At 37.8% G+C, this 27,554-nt stretch overlaps 6 protein-coding genes across 9 annotated transcripts; 3 read left to right on the top strand and 3 right to left on the bottom strand.

Annotated features, from left to right (window-relative positions):
- Positions 1–166: 166 nt before the first annotated feature.
- On the bottom strand, positions 167–4,034 carry LOC111799791 (vesicle transport protein GOT1). Of its 2 annotated transcripts, XM_023683271.2 has the most exons (8): positions 3,879–3,984; positions 3,626–3,707; positions 3,447–3,513; positions 2,821–2,912; positions 2,631–2,711; positions 2,436–2,533; positions 2,260–2,341; positions 167–549 (listed from the first exon to the last, which is right to left on the bottom strand). In XM_023683271.2, the coding sequence occupies exons 3-8, from the start codon at positions 3,475–3,477 to the stop codon at positions 511–513; spliced, it is 423 nt and encodes a 140-aa protein (XP_023539039.1). In that variant the 5' UTR covers positions 3,478–3,513; positions 3,626–3,707; positions 3,879–3,984; the 3' UTR covers positions 167–510. The 2 variants fall into 2 exon arrangements, with proteins under 2 accessions (XP_023539039.1, XP_023539038.1); XM_023683270.2 differs by lacking the exon at positions 3,626–3,707 and having other exon boundaries at positions 3,879–4,034.
- Positions 4,035–4,540: 506 nt separating this feature from the next.
- On the top strand, positions 4,541–12,747 carry LOC111799886 (uncharacterized). Of its 3 annotated transcripts, none has more exons than XM_087126123.1 (8): positions 4,541–5,038; positions 5,288–5,416; positions 5,517–5,572; positions 5,775–5,884; positions 6,032–6,191; positions 6,699–6,791; positions 6,865–6,996; positions 8,740–8,874. In XM_087126123.1, the coding sequence occupies exons 1-8, from the start codon at positions 4,618–4,620 to the stop codon at positions 8,815–8,817; spliced, it is 1,179 nt and encodes a 392-aa protein (XP_086982249.1). In that variant the 5' UTR covers positions 4,541–4,617; the 3' UTR covers positions 8,818–8,874. The 3 variants fall into 3 exon arrangements, with proteins under 3 accessions (XP_086982249.1, XP_023539149.2, XP_086982248.1); XM_023683381.2 differs by lacking the exon at positions 8,740–8,874 and adding exons at positions 12,093–12,158; positions 12,251–12,747 and having other exon boundaries at positions 4,542–5,416; XM_087126122.1 differs by having other exon boundaries at positions 4,542–5,416.
- Positions 12,748–13,310: 563 nt separating this feature from the next.
- TIF3H1 (translation initiation factor 3 subunit H1) lies at positions 13,311–17,507 on the bottom strand. Its single transcript, XM_023683383.2, has 12 exons — positions 17,349–17,507; positions 17,153–17,232; positions 16,556–16,672; positions 16,356–16,459; positions 15,656–15,722; positions 14,852–14,985; positions 14,732–14,780; positions 14,413–14,484; positions 14,216–14,317; positions 14,015–14,082; positions 13,688–13,840; positions 13,311–13,545 (listed from the first exon to the last, which is right to left on the bottom strand). Exons 1-12 carry the CDS (start codon positions 17,356–17,358, stop codon positions 13,488–13,490), a joined length of 1,014 nt encoding a protein of 337 aa, XP_023539151.1. The 5' UTR covers positions 17,359–17,507; the 3' UTR covers positions 13,311–13,487.
- Positions 17,508–18,486: 979 nt separating this feature from the next.
- Positions 18,487–21,522, top strand: Z-ISO (15-cis-zeta-carotene isomerase). Its single transcript, XM_023684933.2, has 4 exons — positions 18,487–19,067; positions 19,831–19,977; positions 20,065–20,274; positions 21,096–21,522. The coding sequence occupies exons 1-4, from the start codon at positions 18,633–18,635 to the stop codon at positions 21,429–21,431; spliced, it is 1,128 nt and encodes a 375-aa protein (XP_023540701.2). The 5' UTR covers positions 18,487–18,632; the 3' UTR covers positions 21,432–21,522.
- A 970-nt stretch (positions 21,523–22,492) lies between these two features.
- On the top strand, positions 22,493–24,991 carry LOC111799783 (uncharacterized). The gene is made up of 3 exons (XM_023683262.2): positions 22,493–22,773; positions 23,187–23,739; positions 24,583–24,991. Exons 2-3 carry the CDS (start codon positions 23,194–23,196, stop codon positions 24,805–24,807), a joined length of 771 nt encoding a protein of 256 aa, XP_023539030.2. The 5' UTR covers positions 22,493–22,773; positions 23,187–23,193; the 3' UTR covers positions 24,808–24,991.
- A 701-nt stretch (positions 24,992–25,692) lies between these two features.
- LOC111800972 (calmodulin-like protein 3) lies at positions 25,693–26,819 on the bottom strand. Its single transcript, XM_023684911.2, has one exon. It carries the CDS (start codon positions 26,427–26,429, stop codon positions 25,977–25,979), a length of 453 nt encoding a protein of 150 aa, XP_023540679.1. The 5' UTR covers positions 26,430–26,819; the 3' UTR covers positions 25,693–25,976.
- Positions 26,820–27,554: the final 735 nt, after the last annotated feature.

Below are 27,554 nucleotides of genomic sequence, written 5' to 3'. Positions count from 1 at the left end.
AATTAATTATCGTTCCAAATTTTGAATAAAGAATTGGATGACCATCCAAGACAAGGACTACACACACATGCATGCATCGATCCCTGCCTCCGAACATATTGGGGAAAAAGATGCAAATTGGTAACCCATAAAAATTTGGCTCAATTTTTTTCATGTAAATACCAAAAAAAAAAAAAAAAAAATCAAGAATTTTGAAATTAGCAACTATAGAATGTTCAGCTACACGTCACAATTACTTTTTACACAAATGAGATATCAAAAACCAAAAAGGAAAAAAAAAAAAAGGGTTTGTGTCTGTTTCTTAGTGTTTTTCTTGCTATCTTCTTCTTTTTTTTTTGGGGGGGGGGGGGGGGGGGGGGGGGGGGGGGGGATAACAGAGAGCTCATTCTCATCGTTATCAACTGCCAAAGTAGTTTCTACTCTCGCCACCTGAACAAAAAACTAGGACTCCAACCAAGAGTGGTTTACAACTTACAATTTCACCTACCAACAGATTTATAACTTCCCTGCTCAAACCGGTACACGTCTACCCCGGTATTTGTCGAAGAACTGTAACAGAAAAAAAAAACACATAAATCTGCAGTCCAGAAGAATGCACGTGTACTCCGAATTCAAACAATCTAACAAAACTTTCTGGTCTGGACACCTGCAGATTAACTAGTCCATGAAAGTAAATACAAATGCAAACTAAGAATTTAGACTAGCATGATGTAAACTAAGATGTTATCATATAGCATTTGGTATCATTTCAGACACCAGGGAAAAACTATTAGCCATGTTGAGACTCATCGAAACTTGGCTAGAACTTCATTATGATAAGGAAATAATATATAACCATCATCACCTAAACATAAACTCCCCCCAGGGGTAGACATACACATATAACATCAACAAAACTCTCTCCTGACTACTCTTGGCGATTCACAGAAGGTATGACACTACCAATCTATGATCCGATCAAAATTTGGGACTTATGAGGTCCATTTGAAAACAAATTTTCAACCCAATAAATATGGTCTCCATTTAATCCAAGTCAACACTATGGCTATTATTTCGTCCTCGTTAATTGCCTTGTGCCTATATATTAGAGAAGAAAGAATCGGACTCAAGAAAAACACTGGCCTTTTGATCCAGCATTAACAGTGCCTCAATGCTGACTGTCTTCAGCTTCTCGTAAGCATCTCACCTTGCATCCTTCCATGAGATGCTGCTCTTCTTGAGTTGCCTCAACGACATGACAATTATGCCATGATTGGCTATGAATTTTCAATACTAGCTTGTTTTCCTAGTTGTTGGTAAGTCTCATGTTTTCCATCAATGATGTTACACAAAAAAAATGCATCTGGCTCAGGACATAATGCAGCAATCTTTAGTTTCTCTTATTTGTGTAATCTATTGACAATGAAACATTGTACTACTTGACACAAGCATTTGGATCTCACATATATCAAAATCCCCAGCATCCAAACTTGTGTCTCAAATTACTGACCATCTGATCAGTCGCACTTCTAAACTAGCACTTGTAATGTAGACCTCGGGCATCCTCACAAATATTTCCAGGATTTGAAGCTTCTAATGATTGCCATATTGTCTTTAGTTGCTTCACCCATGTTTTCATTGCCTTACCCAATGATTTATTCAACTCCTTCGTAACAGTAGTAAGTTTATGCTTAATAATGGTCTGATGCCAACAGTTTTCAACTCTACTACTTCTAGTCCCATCTCCATCTTTTTAATCTGACCATTCCTAAAACTTCACTGTTCTGACGACCTTACTTGAACTGGATTTGTCTATAGATTGTACAACTGTGTCCTTGAGTTCTAAGAATTTCACTTCATTGTTCTGATGCCAATATGATATAAACTAGAAAAATTCCATACTGAAAACCCAAAGATACAAAGTTGAGGTACTTTGAGAGACCACAGTGCTCTCCATACACTAGATTCCAAATTTCCACATTCCTAATACCCCCACCTTACTCATGGCCTATAAATTCCCCCTCCCCCCAAATTTCTCTCATTCAACCACATTATTCCCGAACTCATCCTCCACCTATTAGCTTTGCAGCAGAGATGACCCGTGCAAATTTCCTACTATGCTTTTCTCACAATATATTATAATGTAACTCCAATAAAATAACGTGACTGCATATGAAACAATTAATATTAAAAAAGGCTCCATGAAGGGGAACATAATCAGCAGATCAAAAGATCCAAACAACTGATAAAAAAAAACTACTAAAAGAAGTATGAACCAACCGATCTGACATATGGTTGCTGAAATAACCATCCAAGAACTGGAATTTTCTGAAGAAAGACTGCCAATGTTGGCCAGAAGCCACTGCACAGTATAATTTATCAACATTCAGCACAGCCCAATATTAGAAAGACATATACAGACAAATTGAAATTGTAGCCACATGGTTCCAACAAACCTGAAAAGAACAACAAAACCATACGCTTCCAATATCATGCCAATGATTGGCCATCCTATGATAACAAAGAAGAACCCTAAACCAAAAGAAATTGTTCCCTGCACAATTAATGAATAGCATATTGTCATGAAAAGAAAAATGCATGCACGATAAAGGACGAGTATGAGGAAAAGAGTATCTATCTCTGGCACTGACCTTAAAATTTTGACGTTTCATAAAGAATTGCATGGTTGACTTGAGTCCAATGGTGAGAGTTACTCCTGAGAAGAACAGGATCTGATTCAGCGAATCAGAAAAGTGGTAGTGTTAAGAGTTTACATTGAAATGAAACAAGCATTATAAATCTTTTTACTTGGGTCGAGAAAAATATAAATTTTACACTTACATTTCCCATGGCAAGTAATCCCTTGTCAAAGAAGAATACAATTCCCAGGAATGAGAAAAATATCCCAAATCCTGTCAGTCCTAGGCCAATCTCTGCTCATTTGAAAATTTCCTCGTTAATGCCATTACAAATTAACAATTCCATATAAGAGACAAAACAATTAGAAAAGACCACACAGCTTCACTCCTATATGCGTGAATATTGCCAAAGTAGACACGCAAAAATCAACTAAATACGTAGCATTGAGAATATGTGTGAAAGCAATCTATGACTTAATAGGATAAAAATGTCTATAAATGGTGTCTAGCCACTAAACTTAGTTAAAGACCAAAAATTCCATTTCAACACATTTTCGGTTCCAAGAAAGCAAATACAGACGAGAAGCAACAATACTAGATTAAGTGATCGAAAACTCCATCGCATGGCCATTGCCAACGCCGGATTCACCATATTCAAACCTATGACCAACAGAACACTCATTCCAAACATTCTAATTACCAAACTACAAACAGAATAAAACGATAATACTGTAATAGTCAAGTGGCCTAAACCAATAGCTAATTACTTGAAAGGAGAAACCGATCCACTTTACAGGATAGTCCATCGGCAAGAAATAGTAAACTTACTCTTGCGATCATTCATTTCAAAGGAAACCATATCTACTGACAATTGAAATTCACCTCCCTGCCTTCACTGCATAATTTCAAAACGAAATCAAGAAGAAACAGGCCGATCAGATCAGCAAAGCAACTTCAATCAACAAAAATCCTAGGGTTAGCGCAGCAAAAATTGAGAAAAGTCATACAAGATCCAGATGAAGTTCCATCAATGAATCAATCAACCAGAACAACAAATAACAAGGTTTCGAGAACAAATCTAATAAAAACCTGGAACATAACAAAGAGAAAGAGATTTACATCAATTAAATCAGTATGAGCATAAGAGAAAGCAGCAAATTGCAGGCGATTATTGTTGTTATGCAAGGAAAACAGCGGAATTAAAGGAATACGAATGCATAACGAAGAGTTACAGTAATGAAAGGAGAAGGAGAGAGGAACCTGAGAGTGCAGACAGAAATGGCTGAACTCAACACGAAGAGAAGAGCAATTCAGGGACGTGCCACTGGCTAGATGCATTCCGCTATTCCGCGCGCGCGCACACACATATAGGTACCTAAACATCGACCTCTAACATAATTTTGCTTTAAAAATGGACGAAAATAAAATCTATTTTAATTAAATTATTTATTAGATAATAAAATAATCCACAATTCAAAATCCAGAAGAACTCAACTGTGGAAAAAGCTCGAGCCTACTTACAAAATGTCATAATAGAAACGGATCGGTTTCAAGTTAGGTATTTCATAGTTTTCACCATAGTCACCTTCCAGTAATTGGTCGTGATTTACCAAATTGTTTATTCGTAATTACCACCATACAGTTCACTATGAGGTGATGAAATAGCCGTGCATACGAGTAGCTGTTCATTAAAGTTCCTTAATTTTGATTATGTTTATCGGGTATTTTTAATACTCACCTGACTCCGTAGTGACAAACTGAGGTGAATATTTTTATTTATTTTACAATTAAAAAAATATTGTCTTATTTATTAAAATTTTAATTTAATTTAATTTATTTATTTATTTTTTTTTTTTTTTTTTTTTTTTTGTTAGGTATGATTTTGTAGACTTCCGCGAAAAGCTATATATATGTAAGTACGGACCGCCACTCTCTCTCTCCTTCTCTCTCGAATACAAACCGGAACAGAGCTTCCAATTTCTTAGCTCTACATGGACTAATGGAAACCACACCCACTCTCTGCAGCTTTCCTCCATATCCATTCACTTCTCACCGCCATTACCGCCACCTCCGCTGCCGCATCTACTCGCCGGAGCCCCGACAACTCTTTACCACTCTCTCCTGCTTCAAACCACGCCGTCGGCCTCGCCGGAAAAACAAGCTCGCTAAGTTCCACACCATCCAATCACCCCTCGAATCCTCCTCTGACTCGAAGCTCCAAACTGTAATTGAAATTGATCAATTCACCGCCGAAGCCTCCTCTCTTGTTTACTCCGTCTACTACTACTCCCGTTCCCAATTTCGCCAGTTTCTGTCGTCTGGATTGGACGCTTTCCATGATTTGCGGACGTTGATTGCTTTCGATGACCAGAATCGCACATTGACCGTCTCGTGTCGGCGTTCCACTGTGGAATTCCTAGGTCAGTTGGTGCTATTCAGCTTCGTTGTGGTCTTTCTAGTTAGGGTTTTAATTGGGATCGGATCTCGTTTTCGTAACCAATTTAGTTATGGGTATACTTCTCCTGTGGTGAGGAGGGACCGCAGCCTCGGTGGACGAGAGGTTGTTGTTGGAACTGTGCGAGATAAAGCTATGTCGAAGAAGAACAATCGTTTTGGGATATTGGGTAGTCCCATATCCATGACTTCAATGGCTCTGACTGATGTTTCAGATGAAGTATCGAGGAATGGGGCTTGGGTTGGAGATAGATTGCCAAAATGGTGGCCTCCGGCAGTTCCTAGACGGATTTCCACGGCGAATAGGCAGGGATATCAGATAGAAGCTGACAGATTAGTACGAGGTTAGTGCACAAAGAATTCTTATATGTACAAATTTCACATTGCCATTACGTTATACTCTTGATTGCAATTTGAAGCTGAACTTACCCTCTTGATTTCCAGCCCTCGTGGACAGTAGAATGAGTGGGCGGGATTTCATGGAGGATGATATTCTACATGTGAGTGCCGTTCTTTAACTATATTTGGCTAATTTTTTATACAGTAATTTGCTGGTATACTGAGTTTACTTCCCTTTCATCTATGGTTTATCATGCCTCCTACAATGCAATTACTGAACATTCATGAATAGCACTTGACCTTTTGCCATAGCTGATGTTTTTATGATTGCCTGCACTTTTGTTTTCCTGAATGGATGAGCAGTTGCGTCAAATATGCAGGATGTCTGGAGTAAAAGTGTCCTTCAACACAGAGAATATGCGCGATTCATTCTATCGAGCATCTGTTGACTCTGTTTTTAATATCTATAGCAGGTGAACTTTATACTGGTGCTCCTATAAATATTTGCTCTATAAAACGATGAATCATGCCAAATTTCAAATTCTAGTTCTGGATTTTATTAATGTGATCACACTGAAATCTTTGGTGTTCATATGACTGTATTTGTAACTTATTTACAGGACTCCAATTAACCCTAACTCAGTTCTCATTAATGGTGAGAATGGTCCGAGTTTTCTTGCTGGACTCGCTGAGGACATTGGCATTGAGAATACTCGTGCTGCTAGGATAGTTTCGGCTGCTGTTGCTGCTAGAATGCGTTCATGCTTTTTACAGGCCTGGGTAAATACTTTTACAATTTCCACTGCATTCACTATATCAAATGCTTGTATCTTGTAATGCCTGGGGTAACTCTCACATTTTTGTTGCTAAAATCTTGCAATGAGAAAACATACAAAGATGGAATTATGTGCAAGAATCTTGAAGAACGTTGGTCTATTTTTCTTTAGTTCAAGCTTATTTTTAACATGCTGGACAAAAGCTTTAGGATGATCTGTTAGCATGCTAACATATTTTGGGTTTGAACCGTGGCGAAGGCTTAGACAGTGTGTATATTTATATGTCTTAAATTTGGTAATTGATTCAAGAACCAGAGGTGTTGCTGAAGATCCTCGAGTTCCTTTGGCACCAAAGTAAAAAGAAGAGCGGTTAAAAGCCACCCAAAGAGTTTTTGCATCACTTAGCCACGGAGAAACTTTCTGCTCTCTTCTTTGATGCGTTTCCCCTGTAATTTATATGATTTGTTATACCATAAAGAGGATGTACTGAGTTAATTACATCTTACTATAGGCTCTAGTGATGCAAGACAGACATTCTGAAGCAGATGCGGAGTTGTTGAAGACCTGTCACGTTGTCCAGACATTTCCTCCGGACGAGTCGTCTGTATGTATTCTGAACCATCTTTGTAAAGGGTTGTTTCTGAAATGTTCTTATGTTATCTTTGTTGATTCTCCAGCCTGAGATGGAGATGTTGACTCTAGGCTTGAAGAAACACTTGAAGGTAGAGCAGAGAGAATGTTTGATGAATATGTTCATTAGTGTCTGTGGTAAAGATAGTCATAGGACCGCTGCAGAAGCTCTTGGTTTGGTATGTCCTTCTTAATCCCGTCTCTCTCTCTCTCTCTCTATTTTTCTCTCATCAAGCTGCTTCCTCCAAATATTGGCGATTCATATTGTCAAATCCTTTGCGCCTCAAAATCTTCATACTTGTTTATTAGTACACTTCCTCCAAATGTTCATACTCCATCTACATATTCATCAACTTTAGCATTATTTATTAATTGCCTCATCCATCCAATAATTCATTAATTAATGTGTTCTTTCTTTTCTTTCTGGTAAAAGAATCAAGGTGAATCTTTGAACCATATAGCTCTGAATTTAATTTACATTCAATTTTTTTAATAAATTGTTTGAAATGGGCTTTGTTTTTCCTAATTTTATTTGGAAATTGCAAAATTAATCTAAGAAGCTTAAAAAATTGGCCCGGAATACAATGTTTGAATGTGGTGAAACTTTACTAATGCTGGGACAGTTGTCCAATCTTGAGGTTCTTAGAGTTAGTTGGCTAATCTTCTGAAATTAGAAAGTTTGAGTGATTCCAGCTTGAACTTAGTGAAGGAAGCGTTGAACATGCCAAAGTTTCTCATGTAGCCTGTTTTCATATATTTCTAAAACGGTTATTTTTACATTTGTTTCTTTTCTTTGTACTTTTTTTAGTATTTACATTAGCCTAAGTTAAATTTTAATTTTATTCCATTAATTTTGTCACTGTATTTATTATCGTTTTCACGGTTTGGTTTGAAAGCATAATCGACACTTAATTAACAATTCAATTCAATTTGATTTGATTTTTTTCTTATTTTGGTTTTGATTGTGTTTATAAAAGCTTCATTATTTGTTTATATCTTCTAATAATTTTCTTTATAACACTTTGATTGAAGTACCAAGTAGCGTGAACGTTCATAATTTCATCTTATTAGAGTAACAAAGACACATATCATAAATGAATAATTCAAACTTGATTTCTTTAGACAAATCGAATAAAATAAGTATGGAAGAAGTCGTATAGAATTTTGGTATAGATAGTCGAAGTGCCAACAAGCAAATTGGCCTATCATCGCGAAGTTGGCAGCACTAAACCATAGTATTGATACCCCATGTAGGACCTAAGGTGCCTGGGAGAATAGAGGATAAGGTGCCTGGGAGAATAGAGGATAGAGGGCAAGGGCTGCATGAAAGGTTAAAGGAAGAGCCATAGCATAACCCTTCTCGAAGATAAGGGGATCAACAGCCAATTTCTTTGCCACCAACCGAATAAGAATAATATCCAACATAACATAGCAACAGCTGTAGGCCATGGATTAGACAAAAGCTTATGAAAGGCAGAGTTGAAAGGCAAAGATGATGGATGACGTAAAAAGATGAGCACTTATTCGCTCAACAATTTTCTTAAAAGTCGAGTTGTCCTCAATCACACCCCACTACTCACAGGAACATTCTGTCTTTGAGAGAGTTCGATTTTTAGAGGGAATCTCAGTAATCATTTAACTAACGAAGGCTTTTTTATGAAATTTTGAAACTAAAAAATTTTCAATAGTTTAAAATGTGTTTTAGTTTTCTTACGAAATATAAATAGAAACGTAGCGAAATAGTTAAGTTTAATATTTCTATGGTCAAAGTCGGTCGGCTTGTAATCCGTGAAAAGCTCGTTTGTATTGACTATTCATTTTCTCTTTGTCTCAACGAATCAAATCAAATCAAAATTGAATAAAAAAAAAAAAAAAAAAAAAAAAAAAAAAAAAAAAAAAAAAAATCCTAAAAGCTTAGCCAGGAATACATTCTTCGAATGCAGACCGACAGCATCACAAAAAATAAAGTCTTGAAGCATCAATTATTTTATTCTCATTAGTGTTCCTTTGGAGGCCACCTTGCTAAACCTGCTCAATCTTGATAGTCAGTCTAGATGTTAGATTCATTCGGGTGCACACAAATCCTCTGGAATTGCAAACTTTGAGAATCCAAGAAGAGAAGAGAAACATGGCGGAATTCCTGTGGACCTTTGCTGTACAGGAATCGTTGAAGAAGACGGTGATTATGGCGGCTGAGCAGATCGGCCTGGCATGGGGATTCCAGGAGGAACTCTCTAAGCTGGAGGAAGCTTTATCCAGGGCGCGAGCCATCCTAAGGAATGTTGACAGAACGAAGGCAGACCATGAATACCTCAACCTATGGGTGAAGAAGCTTGAAGATATTGTCTTTGAAGCTGATAATTTACTCGATGAGCTCGCTTATGAAGATGTTCGACGCAAAGTGGAAATCGAAACGGTAAGCATCATTTCATTCTCCGCATTTTATATCAAAATGGCAAATAAAATCCCAACGGTTGCTAAAAAGTTACAAGAGTTCATTTCTACAAATCCTCCTCCGCTATGTGTTGCTACAACATCCAATGAAGCTGAAATTGATCTTAACCAAACTCGAGAGACGGACTCATTTCCTGAGGAAATTGAGGTCATTGGGAGGAAAACGGAAGTATCATATATAGTGGATAAGCTACTTGCCCTTGAGAGTCAGAAAACTCTAGTTGTTTTAACGATTGTTGGCATAGGTGGATTAGGAAAAACAACACTGGTAAAGAAAGTTTTCCATCATGATATGATAAGGAAGAATTTCGATACAACCATATGGGTATGTGTGTCTCATCCTTTTAAAATCAACAAAATTTTGAGAGCAATCGTGGGATCCTTTAATCCTACATTTGGTGGCTCAGATGAAAGGGAAGTCATTCTTCGGGAGCTCCAAAATTTGTTGACTGCCAAAAAGTATTTGCTTGTGCTTGATGATGTTTGGAACGAGGAACCCATTCTATGGAACGAGTTGAGGGCATGTTTGGTAAAGATCAATCAAAATGTTGGAAGTGCTGTAGTTGTGACTACCAGGAGTGGTAAAGTTGCAGAAATTATGGAGACAGATTACATACATCATTTGAGGCAGTTACCAGATGATGATTGTTGGGCTTTATTTCAAAAATGTGTCTTTGGAAGTGATATACCAATAATTCCTGATGTCATTCGAGGACAACTTGTTAAAAAAATTGGTGGCATACCATTGGTTGTGAAAGTGCTGGGAGGAATGGTGAAATCATGCAAGAACGATGAGGAATTGCAATCGACTTTAGAAAATCTAGTGAGAATTGAATTACCAAGGGAAGATCTTATTTTATTCACAATCAAATTAAGCGTGGACCGTCTACCGTCGTCTTCCTCATTGAAACAATGTTTTGCTTATTGTTCAAATTTTCCACCAGACTTTCACTTCTACAAGGAAGCACTTGTTCGGATGTGGATAGCACAAGGGTTTATTCAACTACCTAATGGAAGCAATGTAACAATGGAGGATATTGGAGAGAAGTATTTCGATATGTTGTTGTCTCGCTCCTTGTTTCAAGATGTTGAAAAGGATTATAGAGGAAAAATTGAATATTGTAAGATGCATGATCATATACACGAGGTCGCATGTGCTATTTCAAATGATAAAAATTTGAGAGAGGACCTTGTAACGGATGAAAAATATGAAGGTGGTGAAGTTCTTTCGATCCGTCAAAGAAGAAGAACAGTTTATTATTGTGAAAAAATAGCATTTGATATGATCACCAAGTTCATCTACTTGCGTGTTTTAATTATGGATGATGTGTTCATAACTGAATTACCAGATACAATTGGTAAGTTGAAGCATTTGAGGTATCTTGACATTTCAGGGTGTGGAATAAGTAATCTCCCAGAATCTATTGTTTTGCTCTACAATTTGCAAACTTTGAAGCTTGATGAGTGTACAAAGCTTTCCACAGAGTTGACAAAGTTGGTGAACTTAAGGCATTTAGAATTTGATTGGTATGATATAAATCCTAAGCAAATGCCTAAACATTTAAGTCGAATGACTCAACTTCAAACGCTTTCTAGTTTTATAGTTGGGTGTGATGACGGATGTAAGATCGAGGAGCTTGGACCCTTAAAAAACCTTAAAGGTGATTTAAGCTTGTTATATCTCGAGCGAGTCAAAAGTAAAGAGGAGGCCATGACTGCAAATTTAGTAGAAAAGGAAAATATTTCTCAACTATGTTTTAAATGGAGTATTGAAAGGGAAGAATGTAACGACAGTGATTTGAATGTGTTGGAAGGGCTTCAACCACACAAAAACCTTCAACAATTGAGAATTCAAAATTTTGCCGGTGAACTTCTACCCAACGGTATTTTTGTTGACAACTTGGTTGAGATACATCTATTCGAGTGCACAAAATGTGAAACTTTACCAATGCTCGGACAGTTGTCCAAACTTAAGGCTCTTCAAATTAGCAAGTTGAGTGCACTAAAAAGTATTGGAGACGAATTTTATGGAAATTATCGCGACAGCAGAACTTTATTCCCTAAATTGAAAGCATTTCATATTTGGTTCATGGACAGTTTAGAGCAATGGGAAGAAGTTGATACTCTGACGAATTGTACAACTTTTCCTCATCTCGAAAGTTTAATCATTCGTTATTGTCTCAAACTAACGAATATTCCAAACATTTTTGCAACTCATGGACAGAGGTTGGAAGTTGACACTATGAATGCAGCAAGGTTATTTTCAAGCTTTCAAAGTCCTCCAAAGCTTCGATCTCTACACATTACAAATTGTACAAGTTTGATAAAGCTACCAAACTGGTTAGAGTTTTGTAGCTCACTTGAAGATTTGGAGATAGACAACTTTTGTGATGATATTTCCCTTCCAAATTTGCAAAATCTCCGAAACTTGTCTACGCTAGGAATCAAAAAGTTAGAAAATTTGCCAAAGGGGCTTGGTGGTATGCATAACTTGAAAAAATTGGTGGTTGAAGGGCCAATGAAGGATTATGATTGGAGTCGATTCGTACCCTTAAATTCGCTTGAAGAGCTTGTATTGTCGGAAACAAGAACTAATAGTTTAACACAACTTCCTCGACAACTTGAACTCCTCCCTGCTTTAAAATATTTGTATATTGAGAATTTTGATGGTGTTGAATCTTTGCCGGAATGGTTGGGAAACGTTATATCTTTGGAGACATTATCATTACGTGAGTGTAGAAATTTGAAAAACTTGCCTTCCAAACAAGCACTGTCAAATTTAACTAAATTGAATCGCTTCTTCGTATATGGTCGTTCCCAGATTGATGCGGTTGAACGGGAAAGAGTTTTCCAGGAAACCGGTATCCATGTGTCCCGCTACTAACAGGTCAGTTCCTCTGTATTTAAAGCCCGTCCCCAATTTCGCCAGTTTCTGACGCTTTCCATGATTTGCGGACCTTGATTGCTTTCGATGACCAGAATCGCACATTGACCGTCTCGTGTCGGCGTTCCACTGTGGAATTCCTAGGTCAGTTGGTGCTATTCAGCTTCGTCGTGGTCTTTCTGGTTAGGGTTTTAATTGGGATCGGATCTCGTTTTCGTAACCAATTTAGTCCCCTATCCATGATGACTTCAATGGCTCTGACTGATGTTTCAGATGGAAGTTTCGAGGAATGGGGCTTGGGTTGGAGATAGATTGCCGAAATGGTGGCCTCCGGCAGTTCCTAGACGAATTTCCATTGCGAACATGGCCTGTAATTCAATCTTTGAAATCAGACTATAAACTTTTCGAACATGATTTCATACTTTTCAAACATCACTTTTGTCCGGGTTATTTCGTTGGAGCTCACAACTATTTTATGCCTGTTTCTTTTGATTCTAATACTTTTATTAGTTGTATTTGTTGTATTTGAAGAATTGTATTAAATTTGATATTATATTAATTAGTTACTACTACGGCTTTGTTGATTCAACAATTTTGTTATTCTCATTCTTCGCCCTTTCCCTTTTGGGATCCTCTTCCTTTCTCGCCTCCTGGAATCAACAAGATGACTCCCCTTCTTCTTGGAACTTCATTCATTAAATACAAATGTGATCAGCTTAAAGGGTTACTGTTGGACAGTTCAAACTCATCTCTTGCTAATGGAGAACAACGGATTCCAAATGGTGTACATTGCCCCAGAACTAGCTCACCAGAGAATAAGGGTGAACGAGAAATGTGACGTACACGGGTTCAGGGTGATGATTCTGGAGATCGTGACAGGAAGAAGGTCGGTGGAGTATGGAGAAGACCATGTGAGCAGTTGCTTCTGCGCCTTTGGAGGATTTATCTGAATTAACTTAACTTTGTAATTTCGAGTTGTCACAGATGATGAACAAATCGTAAGAAATTCACAATGTCTATATTCCAACCTATTTTTTATTCTCCTCCGAAAAAGCGAGCTAACCAACCAAAACTAACTTAACTGATTTCGATCCATCGAAGAAAAAAAATTATGATAAAAATCACGTAGAGCTGTCCCTAATCCTTGAGAGCACGTTTATGGAGCAAATCGAACCGATGATATTTGACTGAATTAAAAATAGATTACAGCAACTCTAGGACTCATATCAAAATAAAATCTCTTGTTTTACTCTTCCCAATTTCACATGCATAACAAAACTAAAAAAAATAATAGACGCTGCAAAGAGAATAGATCTTCAAAAGCGTCGAAAGTTAATTGTCATGCAAAGCCTTCATCAAATGAAGTCTGTTGAAACTCTGTCCCGCAACCCTGAAATTTTTCAATACACAAAATCACTATTTAACTCTCGGGGCATTCAACAAGAATATTAGGTTCTCCAAGATAATGATAAGAGTGAATGAAATTATTCATTTTTGGACAATAAGATTGGTAGTAGTAGGTAGCATCATACCCATTGATTTGGTTGCAGTAGTTTCCTATTTGATTGGTTATGAGATAGCTATCCAAACGTGATGGCTCAGGGAGTGGTTTAAAGATGGGGTTCGCAGGATCCTCCTCAGGGAGAGGTTCTTCTCCTGCTGCCTTCCTCGCCATGTTCTCAGCCCTGCAGAACAGATTCCATAACTTCGTGAACATGCAATTTATGTTGATGTGCAAATGTATCTTACAACCGTTTTCGTAAAAACCCAAGTAACAATTCCCAACCATGATCATTGATGCAACAGAAATGCACACGAATATTAAGAATATACGTTTTAAATGAGCTAAATGGATTCACCTTCTCTTCTGAAGCCATGCTTGCTGCTGAGCTTGCTGACGGGTCAGACTCCGATAATAGAATTGAAACTGGAAAAGAATATTGAATTATATTGTGCCACAACCAATCATACAACAGAAACTAGAGAAAGATTGAATTGTATAGTGCACATAACCATCATTAAAAGAAAAAAAAACAGAAACTTCAATAAAGGGCACGAACCTTCTGCTGCTCCACCGACAAATCATCCATACATTCAATAAGAAATTCCACATTCCTCTCCATAAATGGATTAGTTGAAAGTTGTAGGCGGTCATAATCACACTGAAATAGCAATGATGTTATCAATAAAGACGAAAACAGAAGATACAATCTAGATCACCTACTTTTAAGAAAAGGACCGACAAATGATATTTTACCTGGGTGACTGGAGAGTCAGCTTCAAGCTCAGTCATAAAAGCACTAATGAGGGCTGAATTTGAAACTTTTATCTATAAAGACACGAGATAGGATAGATATTTGATTACATTGTCTACTCAGAAAGTTTGTCAACCTAAAATGACTTTTGAGCAATCATCAATAAGACAGCAACAGGGTCCAACAACGGATTGAGGAAAAAATAAGATAGAAACGAGATTTAAACCACAGAAAAAACAAACAAAAAACATAACATAATCATTCGATCAACTTCTATAATAATGTTAAAAAAATGAATAGATACAGGCCCAAGTGACTTACAGGTATTTCCTCAAAAATATCAACCCATGAGAAATTCTTCTCCCTCAACCTGTTGCAGCAATACAAATAACTTTGAATAAGCAACTTTACTTAAAAGAATAAAGCAAAAGAATTACGTACTTCTCTCCTGTAAAGTTGTTACTGCGGTAAAGCTCCATAAAAGAATCTGAAAGCTTCAATGCCTTGAGAGCTAAGACGCCTTGATTAGACCTTGATGGGTCATAAATAATGCAGACACACCGCCTGATATTTTCCTGCAAAGTTATGTTTTAATAGGATGACCTACCCTATAAAAGTGAAACCTTGAAGAAGGAAAATGAAAATAATGTGCCATAGGGTAGAAAAAAGTAGCCTCATTGCTGGTGTCCTCAAAGAAGGAAAATAAAATCTGGGTAATTGGGTAAATGCTAGCTTCAAAGATAAGATTTCTCATACAGAATATATGTCAAATACACTTTCTTTGTTTTGGTACTTATCATTTACTACACTTCTTCCATCTTAACCTTCATCCTTGAATTCAATTATCCAGGTAAAGATTCCTTACTTATCTTTATGGTTGAAACAAAATAATTCCGGCCTTGCAAAGGCAGTTCAGAAGGAAGATCTTCCTTTCTATACTCAAGAAGGAAGCAAGGCACTGGAAGAAGCCTTCTACTTCCAACTTGTCACAAGAATTTCCACAACAGATCAAAACAGCAAATAAAATAGCCAGACACAGAAAGAAAAGAGATTCAAAAACTCTGTAGTTGACCAAAATTTCACATTTAATGCATATGAACACATATAACGCCTTAAAATTTGAAGTTCTCAATTTTTGAGTTAACGAATATATATAAAGTGGAACTTAGTAACCATGAATAGAGAAATCATTGCAAGAATTCTATAAAGAACAACATATAAATAAGAGAGTGACTAAACTAATACCTGATAATTCATAAAGGTCTCAATCAACTCTACAGTCTGATATGAACCTAAGAAGGTTGACTGGTACCTGAATATGATTAAATAAAATGTCAACCACTCCACATGAACAATGGGAATAAAGTAGCTTCACTCTAAGTTCATTTTTCAATAAAGTCAACCAATACAGCCAAAGAGCTCCACCAACACAGCAGGGTGGGTGTATTAACATATCATCGAGGCCAAGGAACAGAACACTTTTTTCAGTATTGATGTAGCCAAAGGAACACCCATATGAAGCATTAACCTTACACTCATACATCCCAAACTCACAAAATAAAAATGTTTGCATACAACCAAGACAATAGAGAATAGTTCTAATGACTAGTTGAAAGTCAGGTTTCAGGCATGGACCATAACCTCCAATAGTTGGACAAAAGTAAAATAGTACCAACTGCATACTATTCTATTTCAAAATCCAAAAAAAAAAAAAAAAAAAAAAAAAAAAAAAAGAAAGAAAGAAAGAGAGAAAGAAAGAAAGAAAGAAAGAAAGTAGATGAGCAACAAAAAAGAAATTATAACGTATGGAGGGTAAAAAAATAAACCATAAAGAAAACAAGTGAATGCATATGAACAGAACAAACATACATGCATATACACATTATTTGTCCACTAATAATGCCAAGTCCACCATGTACATACACTATTATAAACGTAAGCTTACCATCCAACAGTGTTATTGTCAACATTGACTTCTCTCAGACATCTCATCATTTCAAGCTGGTAATTAGCACCATCGGCTTCAATCTCCTCATCCTCCTCTCGTGTCTAACAGATACAAGTTAATAAATTAGAAGAGGTTTAAGAGTATAACAAAATCCCTGAACCATAAAACAAAACACAAAACAAACTGCCTCCTCATACCGGGAAGGGAAAGCAATTGGTAACTTCAAGAACGCTACCAACATCTAACCCAAGAAGTTGCCCAGTCACAAGGGAGGGTGAAAACTCCTTGCAATGCTTGATTATCTTCAGTATAACCTGTAGAGTTGACACAAAAGGTTTTTACCTTCACATAGGGGTACAAGACCAGAATTCAAGAAAATAAAAAAAGTTCAAAACACTTGTCCTCACTAATTGCTCGCCCTATATAACAAACCAAAGCCTCAAATATAATCATTTTTCCTCCGGTAAGAATACAGCCGCGACAGGAATGTGGCAAAACCGAAAGTACAATAATTCTGAATCCTAATTGGAAGGCAAACTAATTATCAAATGGAAAATGGAAAATAGTGTTGTATAACGCTAAGCACTCCGTCGCAACCACTAAAAGAACCCAGTAACCTTCGAACAAACAATAAAGTATCCTCTGAATTACTGTGTTATAAAAAAAATTACCGAACGTATGAAATGAAAACATCCGTTTTGTTTATGTGGTGGACGAATTAATAACACGAATTAGTTCTAATTAGTTCAATCTAAATCAAACGCAAAACAAGAAAAAGAACAGGAAAAAGTTACCAAGCCTTCAATCTGAACAACTCGGAGTGGGGAAGCCACCTCTTCCGTGACGGCGACCTGCAGAAAAGATCTAGCCATTGCTGCACCACCACAAACGCATTCATCAACAACGAAACAAGCCCAAAATCATACTTCCAAATCAAAATTCAAACGAACGAACGACAAGCAAGAGAAGCAAAAGAGGCGTTATACATACTGTTTGCCATGATCAGCGATTCGCAAAGCTCGAGGATGATGGAAGAAAGAGCTGAATTGAATCGCAGAAGCGGCTTCGCGCGTCTTTCAGAGGTGCGAAAGTACGAGAGTTTGTGAATAAACCCTACCAGCGGCAGCACAGTCCGGTGATGGGCAAGAGAAGAAACAACTCCCACTGTGGGCCCAGTTTGGGTTAAATGGGCCGAATATGTATATTGAAATCTTTAATTATGGGCCCAAATAAAAACAGAAAAATATCAAATTTAGGGCTCCGTTTTTTTTTTTTTTTTTTTTTTTTTTTTTTTTTTTTTTTGCATTTAAAAATTTTACTAAGATTTAAATGTGTTTTGAAAAATTAAAGAGCTAAAAAAAAAAGGAAAATAAAACGCTATTTACATTGAGAGTAATTTTCATCCACTTATTTTTTAAAACTAAAACCATTAGTTTATTAGTTTAAATAGTTTTTATTTTATAAAATATACATTTTTAATATTATAATTAATAAAGTTTTTTAATACCTTGATTTATTAAATTATGGGTTTAGTCGACTAAAACAAAAATACTATCCATGAATTAAATAATTCATAGGTGGAAAAGGATGGATGGGACAAAAGTGAATAGAACAACTTTTGATGTTAGGTACCCTTTTCCTGAACGAATAAGTAAATTGAATCGAGTTATATAAATTCTTAACAGAATATCACGTGATAATTGGAACAATGATATGATATTAACTACTTTGAGTATAAGTTTTCGTAACATTAATTTTGGACGACTTTGTTGTCACTCCTAACAATCCTATCCTCGATCAAACTTCCTCTCAACCCTTCCCTATCGACCCTATTTATCCATTAGCTTGCACAAGCACGAGTCACGTTGTGGGATATTCTCTGATGGTGACAATCGCCTATTACACCATTTACCTCATTCTCTCGAGCAAGGAAGTCGTTGATAGAGTTTTTGAAACACGATGACTTTTCTGATACATGAGACGGTGTGTCAGTAAAACGCTGGACCCTGAAGGGGATGGATTTGGTGATGGTCCCACGTCGATTCAAGAAAGAAACAAGCGTTAGTGAGGACGTCAACTTTGTTAATTGCTATATGTTGGGTGACAAGGCCTGCAATTTGCAAATACATAATTCCACAAAATCCAAATCCTTCTTTGAAGCGCACCAATTTTCACAGATTCTTCTCCACTTTCCATTTCCCCAACCCCCTCAATCCTCATTTTGCCATCTCCTCCCACTCTCCATCGACAACCACCTCCGATTACAGTGCTCTAATGGCGGTAGCCTCCGCCACGACCCTCTTTTTCCCCCCATTTCCCTCCCCTTCTAACCAACCCCACCATCGCCATCGCCGTCCCGATGCTCTTACCCTCCGACCCTCTTCAATTTCCACCCCCAATGTCCTTCCCCAACTTCCCTTTTCCCTCAATTCCTCACCGATTCCCCGCCGTCGTCGATTTTCGGCTGAGGCTTCTATTGGAGACAGCGAGAGTGGCGGTTCGACCTCTACCTCGGATGACGACGGCCTTGTCGGCGAGGACGCTGCCGTTTTTAATCTTTCCGATCAGAAATTGGCGTCGTGGGCTTATTTCACTGTGATTTTGGGGGTTGTTCTGTTCGTGTTGAATGTTGTTTGGATCGATAATTCTGCTGGGGGTGTTGGGAAGGCCTTCGTGGATGCTGTTTCTGGACTTTCGGATAGTCATGAGGTACCCTTCTATATCATTTCTTTAGCTTGATTTCCATTTTGGAGTATTAGAACATGCTGAAGACTGTATAGGAATAATTCCATTGCTAGACCTGCTGGATTGCAGGACAATATCATTTTGTTGTTCTTTTTCTTTAACATGCTTAAGATTGGTTTTGGTTGAAGCTAATGGGTGTTTATAGCTGGATGAACTGGCTTCCAATTTACTAAATTCCATTGCTAGCTGATGTTTAAATTTGGTGATTTTGGTGTATAAAAGATGAAACTGGAACTTTGGAACAATTGCATAAACCATCCCTAAACTATGGAGTTTGTAACAATCATACCCTTGAACTTTGAAGTGTTGCAATCGATCCGTATACTTTGTTAAGTGTAGCAATCAGCCCTTCGGATTTAACAAGAGACCTTAAGTCAAGAGGCATACGGGAAGCGACTAGTCGCTTCTAGCAACGCTTCTATGAGGCCGACCACTACATAAATAAAGAGATCCTTCTATGATTGCAGCACTAACTACTGGAGTGATTGATCGAACTATAAGTTCAAGAGTGTGATTGGAACGCTTAGCAAAGTTAAAGGGGCGGATTGATCTTAAAAGTTCAAAGGTGTAATGGTAACAAGTCCTATAGTCGAGGGGCGGCTTGTGCGATTTCCCCGAAACTTGTAAGATGAAAATCTTACCATCGACCGGGGAGGACGAACTGAGCATATGTCGTGCATGGCCTTGCTAAATGTCTGAATCTCAGTCTTGGAACTTTGTTATGCAGGTTGTGATGTTGGCCCTCATTTTCATTTTTGCTGTTGTCCACAGTGGTTTGGCTAGTCTCCGAGATCAGGGCGAGAAGCTCGTTGGAGAACGAGCTTTTCGGGTTCTGTTTGCAGGAGTTTCTCTTCCATTGGCTGTCAGCACTGTGGTAGGTTCCTTCCCTCTACTTTTCCCTTTATCTTCTCTGAATGCACACCCCCATATTGACTTGTTTACACTAAGGAGTTGTATTCAGGTGTACTTCATTAACCATCGATACGACGGGGTACAGTTATGGCAGCTCCACAGCATTCCCGGATTGCATCAACTCGTGTGGCTCAGTTCGTTTATCTCCTTCTTCTTCCTATATCCTTCTACTTTTAATCTGCTAGAGGTCGCTGCAGTCGATAAACCGAAAATGCACCTTTGGGAAACAGGCATCATGAGAATAACTAGGCATCCACAGGTATGTTTGTGTTTCATTATCTCGAATGTTCATTGCATTTCATGACAGTATCAGGGTTTCTTTGCTGTTTATTTGATTGCTTCGGCTTGAACCGTTGATGAACGTCGTCATTGGCATGTTAGATAAGTTTTCTTATGTCAAGTATATTTGGTTAGCTGCTGTAAAGAGCTCGAGTATGAAAGCTTAGTGACCAAAATAGAAATCAAACTAAACTATTTTCCCGTAAAAGTCATGTTTAATCTTACGGAACAAATTCGTTTGAAGATTTGAAACAAGAAGATAGGGAGACGAAATGGATTTCATGTGTAACGGTTCAAGCATACTTCGAGTAGATATTGTCCTCTTTGGGCTTTCCCTTTCGGGTTTCCCCTCAAGGTTTTTAAAACAAGTTTACTAGGGAGAGGTTTCTACACCCTTATAAAGAATACTTCGTTCTCCTCCTCAACCGATGTGGGATCTCACAATCTACCCCCCTTGGGGCTCAGCGTCCTTGCTGACACTCGTTCCCTTCTCCAATCAATGTGGGATCCCTCAATCTAGCGTCCTTGCTGGCACACCGCTTGGTGTCTGACTTTGATACCATTTGTAGCTGCCCAAGTCCACTGCTAAAAGATATTGTCTTCCTTGGGTTTTCCCTCAAGGTTTTAAAACACATCTGTTAAGGAGAGGTTTCCACACCTTTATAAAGAACGCTTCATTCAGTTAGATCTCATATTATGATTATCTGTTTCAAGATCGGATGTTGATATTCACGAGGGGAGAGGACAAACACGACCTTTTTATAAACACTGATCATACCAAATCTTGGTTTCTGTTTGAAGATGGTTGGACAGGTGATCTGGTGCCTTGCTCACACAGTCTGGATTGGGAACTCAGTTGCAGTAGCAGCTTCCATTGGGTTGATAGGACATCATCTGTTCGGGGTATGGAACGGGGACAGGAGGCTAGCAAAGCGATACGGGGCAGATTTTGAAGCGGTGAAAAGGCGAACGAGCGTCGTTCCATTTGCTGCCATTCTGGATGGTCGTCAAAAGTTGCCCGACGACTACTACAAGGAGTTCATTCGGTTGCCATATCTATCAATCACTGCACTGACCATAGGTGCCTACCTTGCCCACCCTCTCATGCAAGCTGCAAGCTTCAGGCTTCATTGGTAGACTTTATTTCTATGCAGCCGACTCACTTGTATTAGAACTATACATCACTGTATAAACTAAGGCACCAATGGTAGAGAAATTTGATCCCTTAGTTATAGCCTTATTTATTATATAATTATAAATATAGCAGTTTTAAATGAATAAAACAAGTTCCTTTTCAAATTATTAAAAAATAATAATAGTAATAAAAGTGTTAAAAATACCATTTGATTACATTTTAGTTTTTATATTTTAAATGTTTAATTTTTAATAATTCTTAAAATTAGTCTACCATGATTTTACCGTCATGAAATGCTCTTTTTTGTCGGTTTGGTCTATATTTTATTACTTTTGAAACAATTTAAACTTATATTGTTTTCTATGGGTTTTCACTTTCGGATTTTTCCTCAAGATTTTAAAACCACACTCTTACAATGAATGTTTAGTTCCCAATTTCACAATCAACTCTCCCCTGGGTCTCCTCTCCCTCGGGTCTCCACTCTCCCTGGGTCAATCCACTCTCCCTTGGGTCTAGTGTCGTAGCACACGTCTATTAGGCCACTCTCTCCTGGGTCTAGTCCCTTGGGTCTCCCTTGGGTCAATCCACACGTCTATTAGGGCACTCTCTCCTGGGTCCAGTCCCTTGGGTCCCCCCGGGTCAATCCACACGTCTATTAGGCCACTCTCTCCTGGGTCCAGTCCCTTGGGTCCCCCCTGGGTCAATCCACTCTCCCTTGGGTCTAGTGTCGTAGCACACGTCTATTAGGCCACTCTCTCCTGGGTTCAGTCCCTTGGGTCCAGCGTCGTAGCACATGTCTTTTAGAGAGTTAGGGAGAGGTTTACACATTAATGGTAATTAAATTGTATAATTGTAAGATCGATTATTATTATTATTATTATTATTATTATTATTATTATTATTATTATTATTATTATTATTATTATTATTATTATTATTATTATTATTATTATTATTATTTGCTTTTTTGAAGCCGAAAATTTGGCATCGTTTTTTTTTTTTTTTTAAAAAAAATAATTGTTATAAATTTTAATGTAAAGTTAAAATAAAAATAGAAAAGGAAAGAGGGAGAAAAAAGGAAATGGAAGCGTCAGCACACGCTCTGTCCTTTGCCCCAAACTGACACTGAACTGAACCACTCAGTATCAGTACTCACTAATTCCTTCTTCATTCTCACCCTCTCCCTTCTTCCCGCCGATCGATCAACCGCTTCTGCCGGCGACCTTCTTCCCTTCATTTTCCGGCACCCATGGCCCAAGACCTTCCGGATTCCCCCACCCATTTCTCCATCATGCGCCCTCTGATCTAGGGTTTCCTCCCTTTTCCACTCTTCTCCGTTTCCTGGTAAGCGTCTTCATTCATTCCTTTCTTTTCTCTTTTTCTACACAATGCCTTACTCTCTGCCAACATAAATGCTGCACATGTTCGTAACGCTCTTGTAGAAGTGGGTTTTCGAGTCTAAATCGTCATTGGGTCTCGCTTTACTATGCCCAATTTGGCAGAATGTTATCTTGTTTTGTCTTTTTTGTGCTTTCATTTCATTTCCCTATATATTTTGGCACAATGTGCGTCTGTTGGTGGGTGGGAGACGTTGATGCCTTGAAAGTTTTTGAAATTTTTCTTCATTTCTTGCAATTTTTGATGGGTTATTGACATAGAACAACGACGGTCTTCATATTTGGGGATCTTCTGTGTATAATTCCTTCATATAGTTTGGTGTTTACTTTGATTGAAGCTTGGCTATATACTTCCTGTAGGAGAGTAATGGATTGCCAATCCAATCACACATTTGATTCAGATGAAAGTGACATTGATATCCAGGCCGAAATCTATGAGAAGGGTGGGAGTATAGATGATATTCATAAGGACTTGGACTTTTGTCTGCGTGAAGATGATAAGGTAGCAGAGCAATCTGTTGTGGATTTACCTATGGATGGAGCAGAACCATACATAGGCATGGAGTTTGGTTCTAGAGATGAAGCTAGAGAATTCTATGTTAATTATGGTAGGCGTGTCGGATTCACCGTTCGAATACATCATAATCGACGTTCCCGTGTCAACAATCAGGTGATTGGTCAGGATTTTGTCTGTTCAAAAGAAGGATTCCGAGCTAAGAAGTATGTATCCAGAAAAGATAGGATACTTCCAGCCCCACCTATTACACGAGAGGGATGTCAAGCAATGATAAGATTAGCTTTAAGGGATGGAGGGAAGTGGGCTGTCACAAAATTTGTTAAAGATCATAATCATCTCTTGCTGAGTCCTAGTAAAGTTCCATGGCGAGGATCTGGAAAAAACTTGCTCACTGAGGTATGTTTGAGACTTGTCTTGTTCTTTTTTACATAACTAATATGCATTTCTATAGACAATGTCCATACTTGTCATAGTTCATGGTTTTCTATAGACAATATCAGGCTTGCTTTGTCAGATTGCATCAGAATACTTTTCAATCATCAAACTCTAGTGTCTTGGTTTGATAATTTCTGTTCATGTTGAAACAAGGGATGTTCTATTTTAAGCTAATGTGTAATAGCTCAAGCCTACCTCTAGCAGATATTGTTCGTTTTGACCCGTTACATAGCACCGTCAACCTCATGGTTTTAAAATACGTATACTAGGGAGAGGTTTCCATACCCTTATGAAGAACGATTTGTTCCCTTCTCCAACTGATATGGGATCTCACAATCCACCCCCCTTCGAGGCCCATCTTCTTTGTTGGCATTCGTTCCCTTCTTCAACTGATGTGAGATCTCACAATCCACCCTCCTTCGGGGTCTAGCATCCTCGCTGGCACACCACCTGATGTCTAGCTCTTATACCATTTGTAACAACCCAAGCCCACCACTAGCAGATATTATTCACTTTAGCTCTTTACATATCGCCGTCAGCCTCACGGTTTTAAAAGACGTCTTCTTGGGCAATTGTATTCGGAAACATCAAGTTTAGTCAAAAGAAATAGATAGATAGCATTCCATCTTCAGTTTAAATGGTTTTCATTTTCTTCATATCTGGAATTCTTATTCGAAACCTATCGAATTTCTTGCGTTTACAACCACATTCTTGACGCACGTAGCTTTGATCATTTTTTGGATACACATGAATTCATTCGAGTTGATAAGTTGGCATCGGGCGTGCGTTCGTTTTGTTTTGCAGGATGAGAAGGATAAGAGGATTCGAGAATTGTCGCTCGAGTTGTACAATGAGAAGCAGAAATGTAAGAGAAAATGTGCAGCATATGAAGAACAATTGAAAGCAGTCTTGAAGGAGTTGGAAATGCACACAGAATGTATATCAAACAAAGTTGCAGAAGTAGTGAAGAGCATTAGAGAAGTTGAAGATGAAGAACATTCAGGAGGTTTGAATCAAGGTTGGGTTTAGATTGTCACAACTGCACTAACTTATTTTAGATGGGATAATGACTTTGAAGCTTTCATTTTTTTTTTGTTCAAGGAGCCAAATGTTAACTCACATATTGTAAATGGATATTGACTTCTTTGAGGAGCATTTCAGTGTATAAGGTATTTATCCTTGTTGGAATGACACTTGGCATTTTGAAAACTTACCTGACCTGTCATTCGGTCAAAATTTTGGTAGATAGGGATCCCGTAAAAACTTCTTTTGAGAAATGGGTCAGGGCCAGACTGGTCACGAGAACAATAGCTAGTCATTTCTCGAGAACAGTAGTTAAGGGTCATGATGCTACCACTTGGATTTGGAACCTTAATGTTGATACTCACGATTTCGATAGCCATACTATTGATTTGGAGGAGATATCTGTACCTGGCATTCAGGTGGCTTTTGCCACATGACTCGGTTTCCACTATGATTAAGCCACATGACTCGGTTTCCACTATGATTTGGTTCGTTTTGGTCTGTGATAGGGTTGTTTTCGATGTTTGATTGTTTTTTCCCTTTAATTTAATGATTTCACTCAACATAAAATTTAAATTTATATAAAATAAATGAATTGAGATTTAAAAATTTAAGTGTATAGTATTTGACTATAAGAAAAATGCATTGATACATTATATTTAAATTAGGCTAAGAAAACAGAAGTTAATAATAATAATAATAATAATAAAATAAAGAATAACACAAAAAAACATTCTTACTAAGTTGAAAAAAGAAATTAATAAAAAAAAAAAAAAAAGAAAAAAAAAACATAATAACATTCTGTTGGTGCCCCGACCCGACCCGACAATCCACACCATGGGTTTCTTCTCCCCTCCCCCGCCCCCACAACAAATTTCAAAATTACATGGATTAAAAAAGAAAAAAGAAAATATATATTCATATATATAACCTGAATACGTGTCAGAAGACAATTGGCTACAGTAAAGCCAATGTCTAATGGACACGTGTGATCACAAACAATCCATGCAGCCTGTGATGATCAAATCCTTGTTCTTCGTTATTTTTCATCATGATCATCATCTTCAAGGTTTAATATACAGAACTCTAATGGAAAAACAGCCTCTCTCTCTCTCTCTCATTGGTTTTTATTTGTTTTAGTTTTAAGTTTTGATGTGATTAAGTGAGAAAGATGATCAACCTAATGCACTAAATCCACCTCCCTTCATCATTTGCTTGAACTCCTTGTAATTGACCATTCCATCTCCATCGACATCCACCTTCATGATCATCTTCTTGCAATCCTCAACAGTTCTCCCTTGCTTAAGCCCCAAGGAAGCTAGAACTGACCTCAATTCCTCGACGGTGATGAATCCATCGCCGTTCTGGTCAAAGACGTTGAAAGCTTCTCTCATGTCCTCCTCCTCGTCTTTCTCGTTCATAATCGACTGGTACAGCTCTCCGAACTCGTCAATGTCCACGTATCCATCGTTATTAACGTCAATTTTCTCGATCATTTGTGTCAGATCTTTGTCCGGGATGAAAATCCCCAAATTCTCTAACGAGTCGTTTAGTTCCTTCTTCGTGATTTGCCCGTCGCCATTGCGATCGAACATCTGGAATACTCTTCGTAGTTCCGTCGGATCCATGGATTAAAACAGAGATAAACGATTGGATTGTGGAGATCTCAACTGGCGACGGGAAGATAATAAGAGATTAACAGAGGAAAGAAAAAGAACGAAAAATTTATGCTAAAGAGACGGACGGATGGATGATGAAGATGAGGAGGATGATTGTGGAATTTGATTGTTGGTTTCAGGGAAGAGAAACAGAGAGGAGGAATTAATGTGGAAATGGAGAAAGTAAGAAGGGAAAAATCCAGGGAGAAAATGGCTGGAAAAATGGTAGGAAAGAAACTGTATGCGGTGGAGCCTGTTTGGTTGCCGAGAAAATTCAGCAGAGAAATTAGGGTTTGTAACGAACAGAAGGAAGAAGATGAACCAACGGCTTCAATGCCAAGCGAGTTCTTCACGATTTATTTTACTATTTTTTTCCGAATTTATTAACGATCTTATTGAATTTTAGGTATTTATTGTTTTTCGTTGGAGTGTTAATGCCTTTATATATATATATATATATATATTAGAAATAATGTTTTAAAAAATGACGAAAAAAGAGTTTTGTTCAAAATAGAAATAAATAGAAACCGGTTTTAAAGTTCTTTTTAAGCCACTCCTTAATCGACTCTTCGCAGTGTAAGAGTTTGAATCCATCGTTTACTCTCTGCTTGCTTCCTCCCGCAATCTCCAACCAGGTACGCTAAATCTTCTTTTTCGTCTCTCAATTTCTACGATTTCTTTTTCCTTTTCTTCTCTGTTTCAATTAGTAATCTCTCTGGTTTGCCGCTGGAAATTCGTAGATCAAGAATTTTGAGTATATCATTTTCATTTTGAAGAAATTTTACTTAGTGCGTGTTTCGACTGAGAAGACAACCTGTTCATTAGATTTCAAATTTTGTTGTTTCTCCACTTTCTCGGTAGCCAAACAGATTTGTGATTATGAATGATGATATTGTGGAGTTTTGAGTTTCTGAAGTTGAATGTATAATGAGTTTAGTTTGGCTTTCTGGAATTTGTTTTGTTCTTCAAGCCTCGCTGACTAGAAGAGTGTAAGATTTTTCTTTTTGAGTTTGTTAATTGGCTGAAGGTACCAACTAGCCCTAACTCACCAAGTTCACATCTGAGGTCTTTAATTTGTGTTGGATTCGTTGAGCT

This window comes from Cucurbita pepo, chromosome 8 (genome assembly GCF_057944985.1).
Source record: "Cucurbita pepo subsp. pepo isolate OVF chromosome 8, ASM5794498v1, whole genome shotgun sequence".
Classification (NCBI taxonomy): Eukaryota; Viridiplantae; Streptophyta; class Magnoliopsida; order Cucurbitales; family Cucurbitaceae; genus Cucurbita; species Cucurbita pepo.
Note: the sequence above shows the minus strand (reverse complement) of the source record. Positions and strands in the feature narration are given on the sequence as shown.

Bases quoted from the DNA above. Each gene is read 5' to 3' on its own strand.
- LOC111799791 (XM_023683270.2), bottom strand. From the start codon at position 3,477: ATGGTTTCCTTTGAAATGAATGATCGCAAGA. The intron at 2,913-3,446 runs GTAAGTTTACTA...TCAAATGAGCAG, and splicing joins TGAAATGAATGATCGCAAGA to AGATTGGCCTAGGACTGACA. The intron at 2,534-2,630 runs GTCAGTGCCAGA...TTAATTGTGCAG, and splicing joins TGAAACGTCAAAATTTTAAG to GGAACAATTTCTTTTGGTTT.
- LOC111799886 (XM_087126122.1), top strand. From the start codon at position 4,618: ATGGAAACCACACCCACTCTCTGCAGCTTTCCTCCATATCCATTCACT. The intron at 5,417-5,516 runs GTTAGTGCACAA...CTTGATTTCCAG, and splicing joins AGCTGACAGATTAGTACGAG to CCCTCGTGGACAGTAGAATG. The intron at 6,997-8,739 runs GTATGTCCTTCT...AAGCTTAGCCAG, and splicing joins CTGCAGAAGCTCTTGGTTTG to GAATACATTCTTCGAATGCA.
- TIF3H1 (XM_023683383.2), bottom strand. The intron at 14,083-14,215 runs GTTCGTGCCCTT...ATTCTTTTCCAG, and splicing joins TGTCGGTGGAGCAGCAGAAG to TTTCAATTCTATTATCGGAG. The intron at 13,841-14,014 runs GTGAATCCATTT...TCTGTTCTGCAG, and splicing joins GCATGGCTTCAGAAGAGAAG to GGCTGAGAACATGGCGAGGA.
- Z-ISO (XM_023684933.2), top strand. From the start codon at position 18,633: ATGGCGGTAGCCTCCGCCACGACCCTCTTTTTCCCCCCATTTCCCTCC. The intron at 19,068-19,830 runs GTACCCTTCTAT...TTTGTTATGCAG, and splicing joins GACTTTCGGATAGTCATGAG to GTTGTGATGTTGGCCCTCAT. The intron at 20,275-21,095 runs GTATGTTTGTGT...TTCTGTTTGAAG, and splicing joins GAATAACTAGGCATCCACAG to ATGGTTGGACAGGTGATCTG.
- LOC111799783 (XM_023683262.2), top strand. From the start codon at position 23,194: ATGGATTGCCAATCCAATCACACATTTGATTCAGATGAAAGTGACATT. The intron at 23,740-24,582 runs GTATGTTTGAGA...TTTGTTTTGCAG, and splicing joins GAAAAAACTTGCTCACTGAG to GATGAGAAGGATAAGAGGAT.
- LOC111800972 (XM_023684911.2), bottom strand. From the start codon at position 26,429: ATGGATCCGACGGAACTACGAAGAGTATTCCAGATGTTCGATCGCAAT.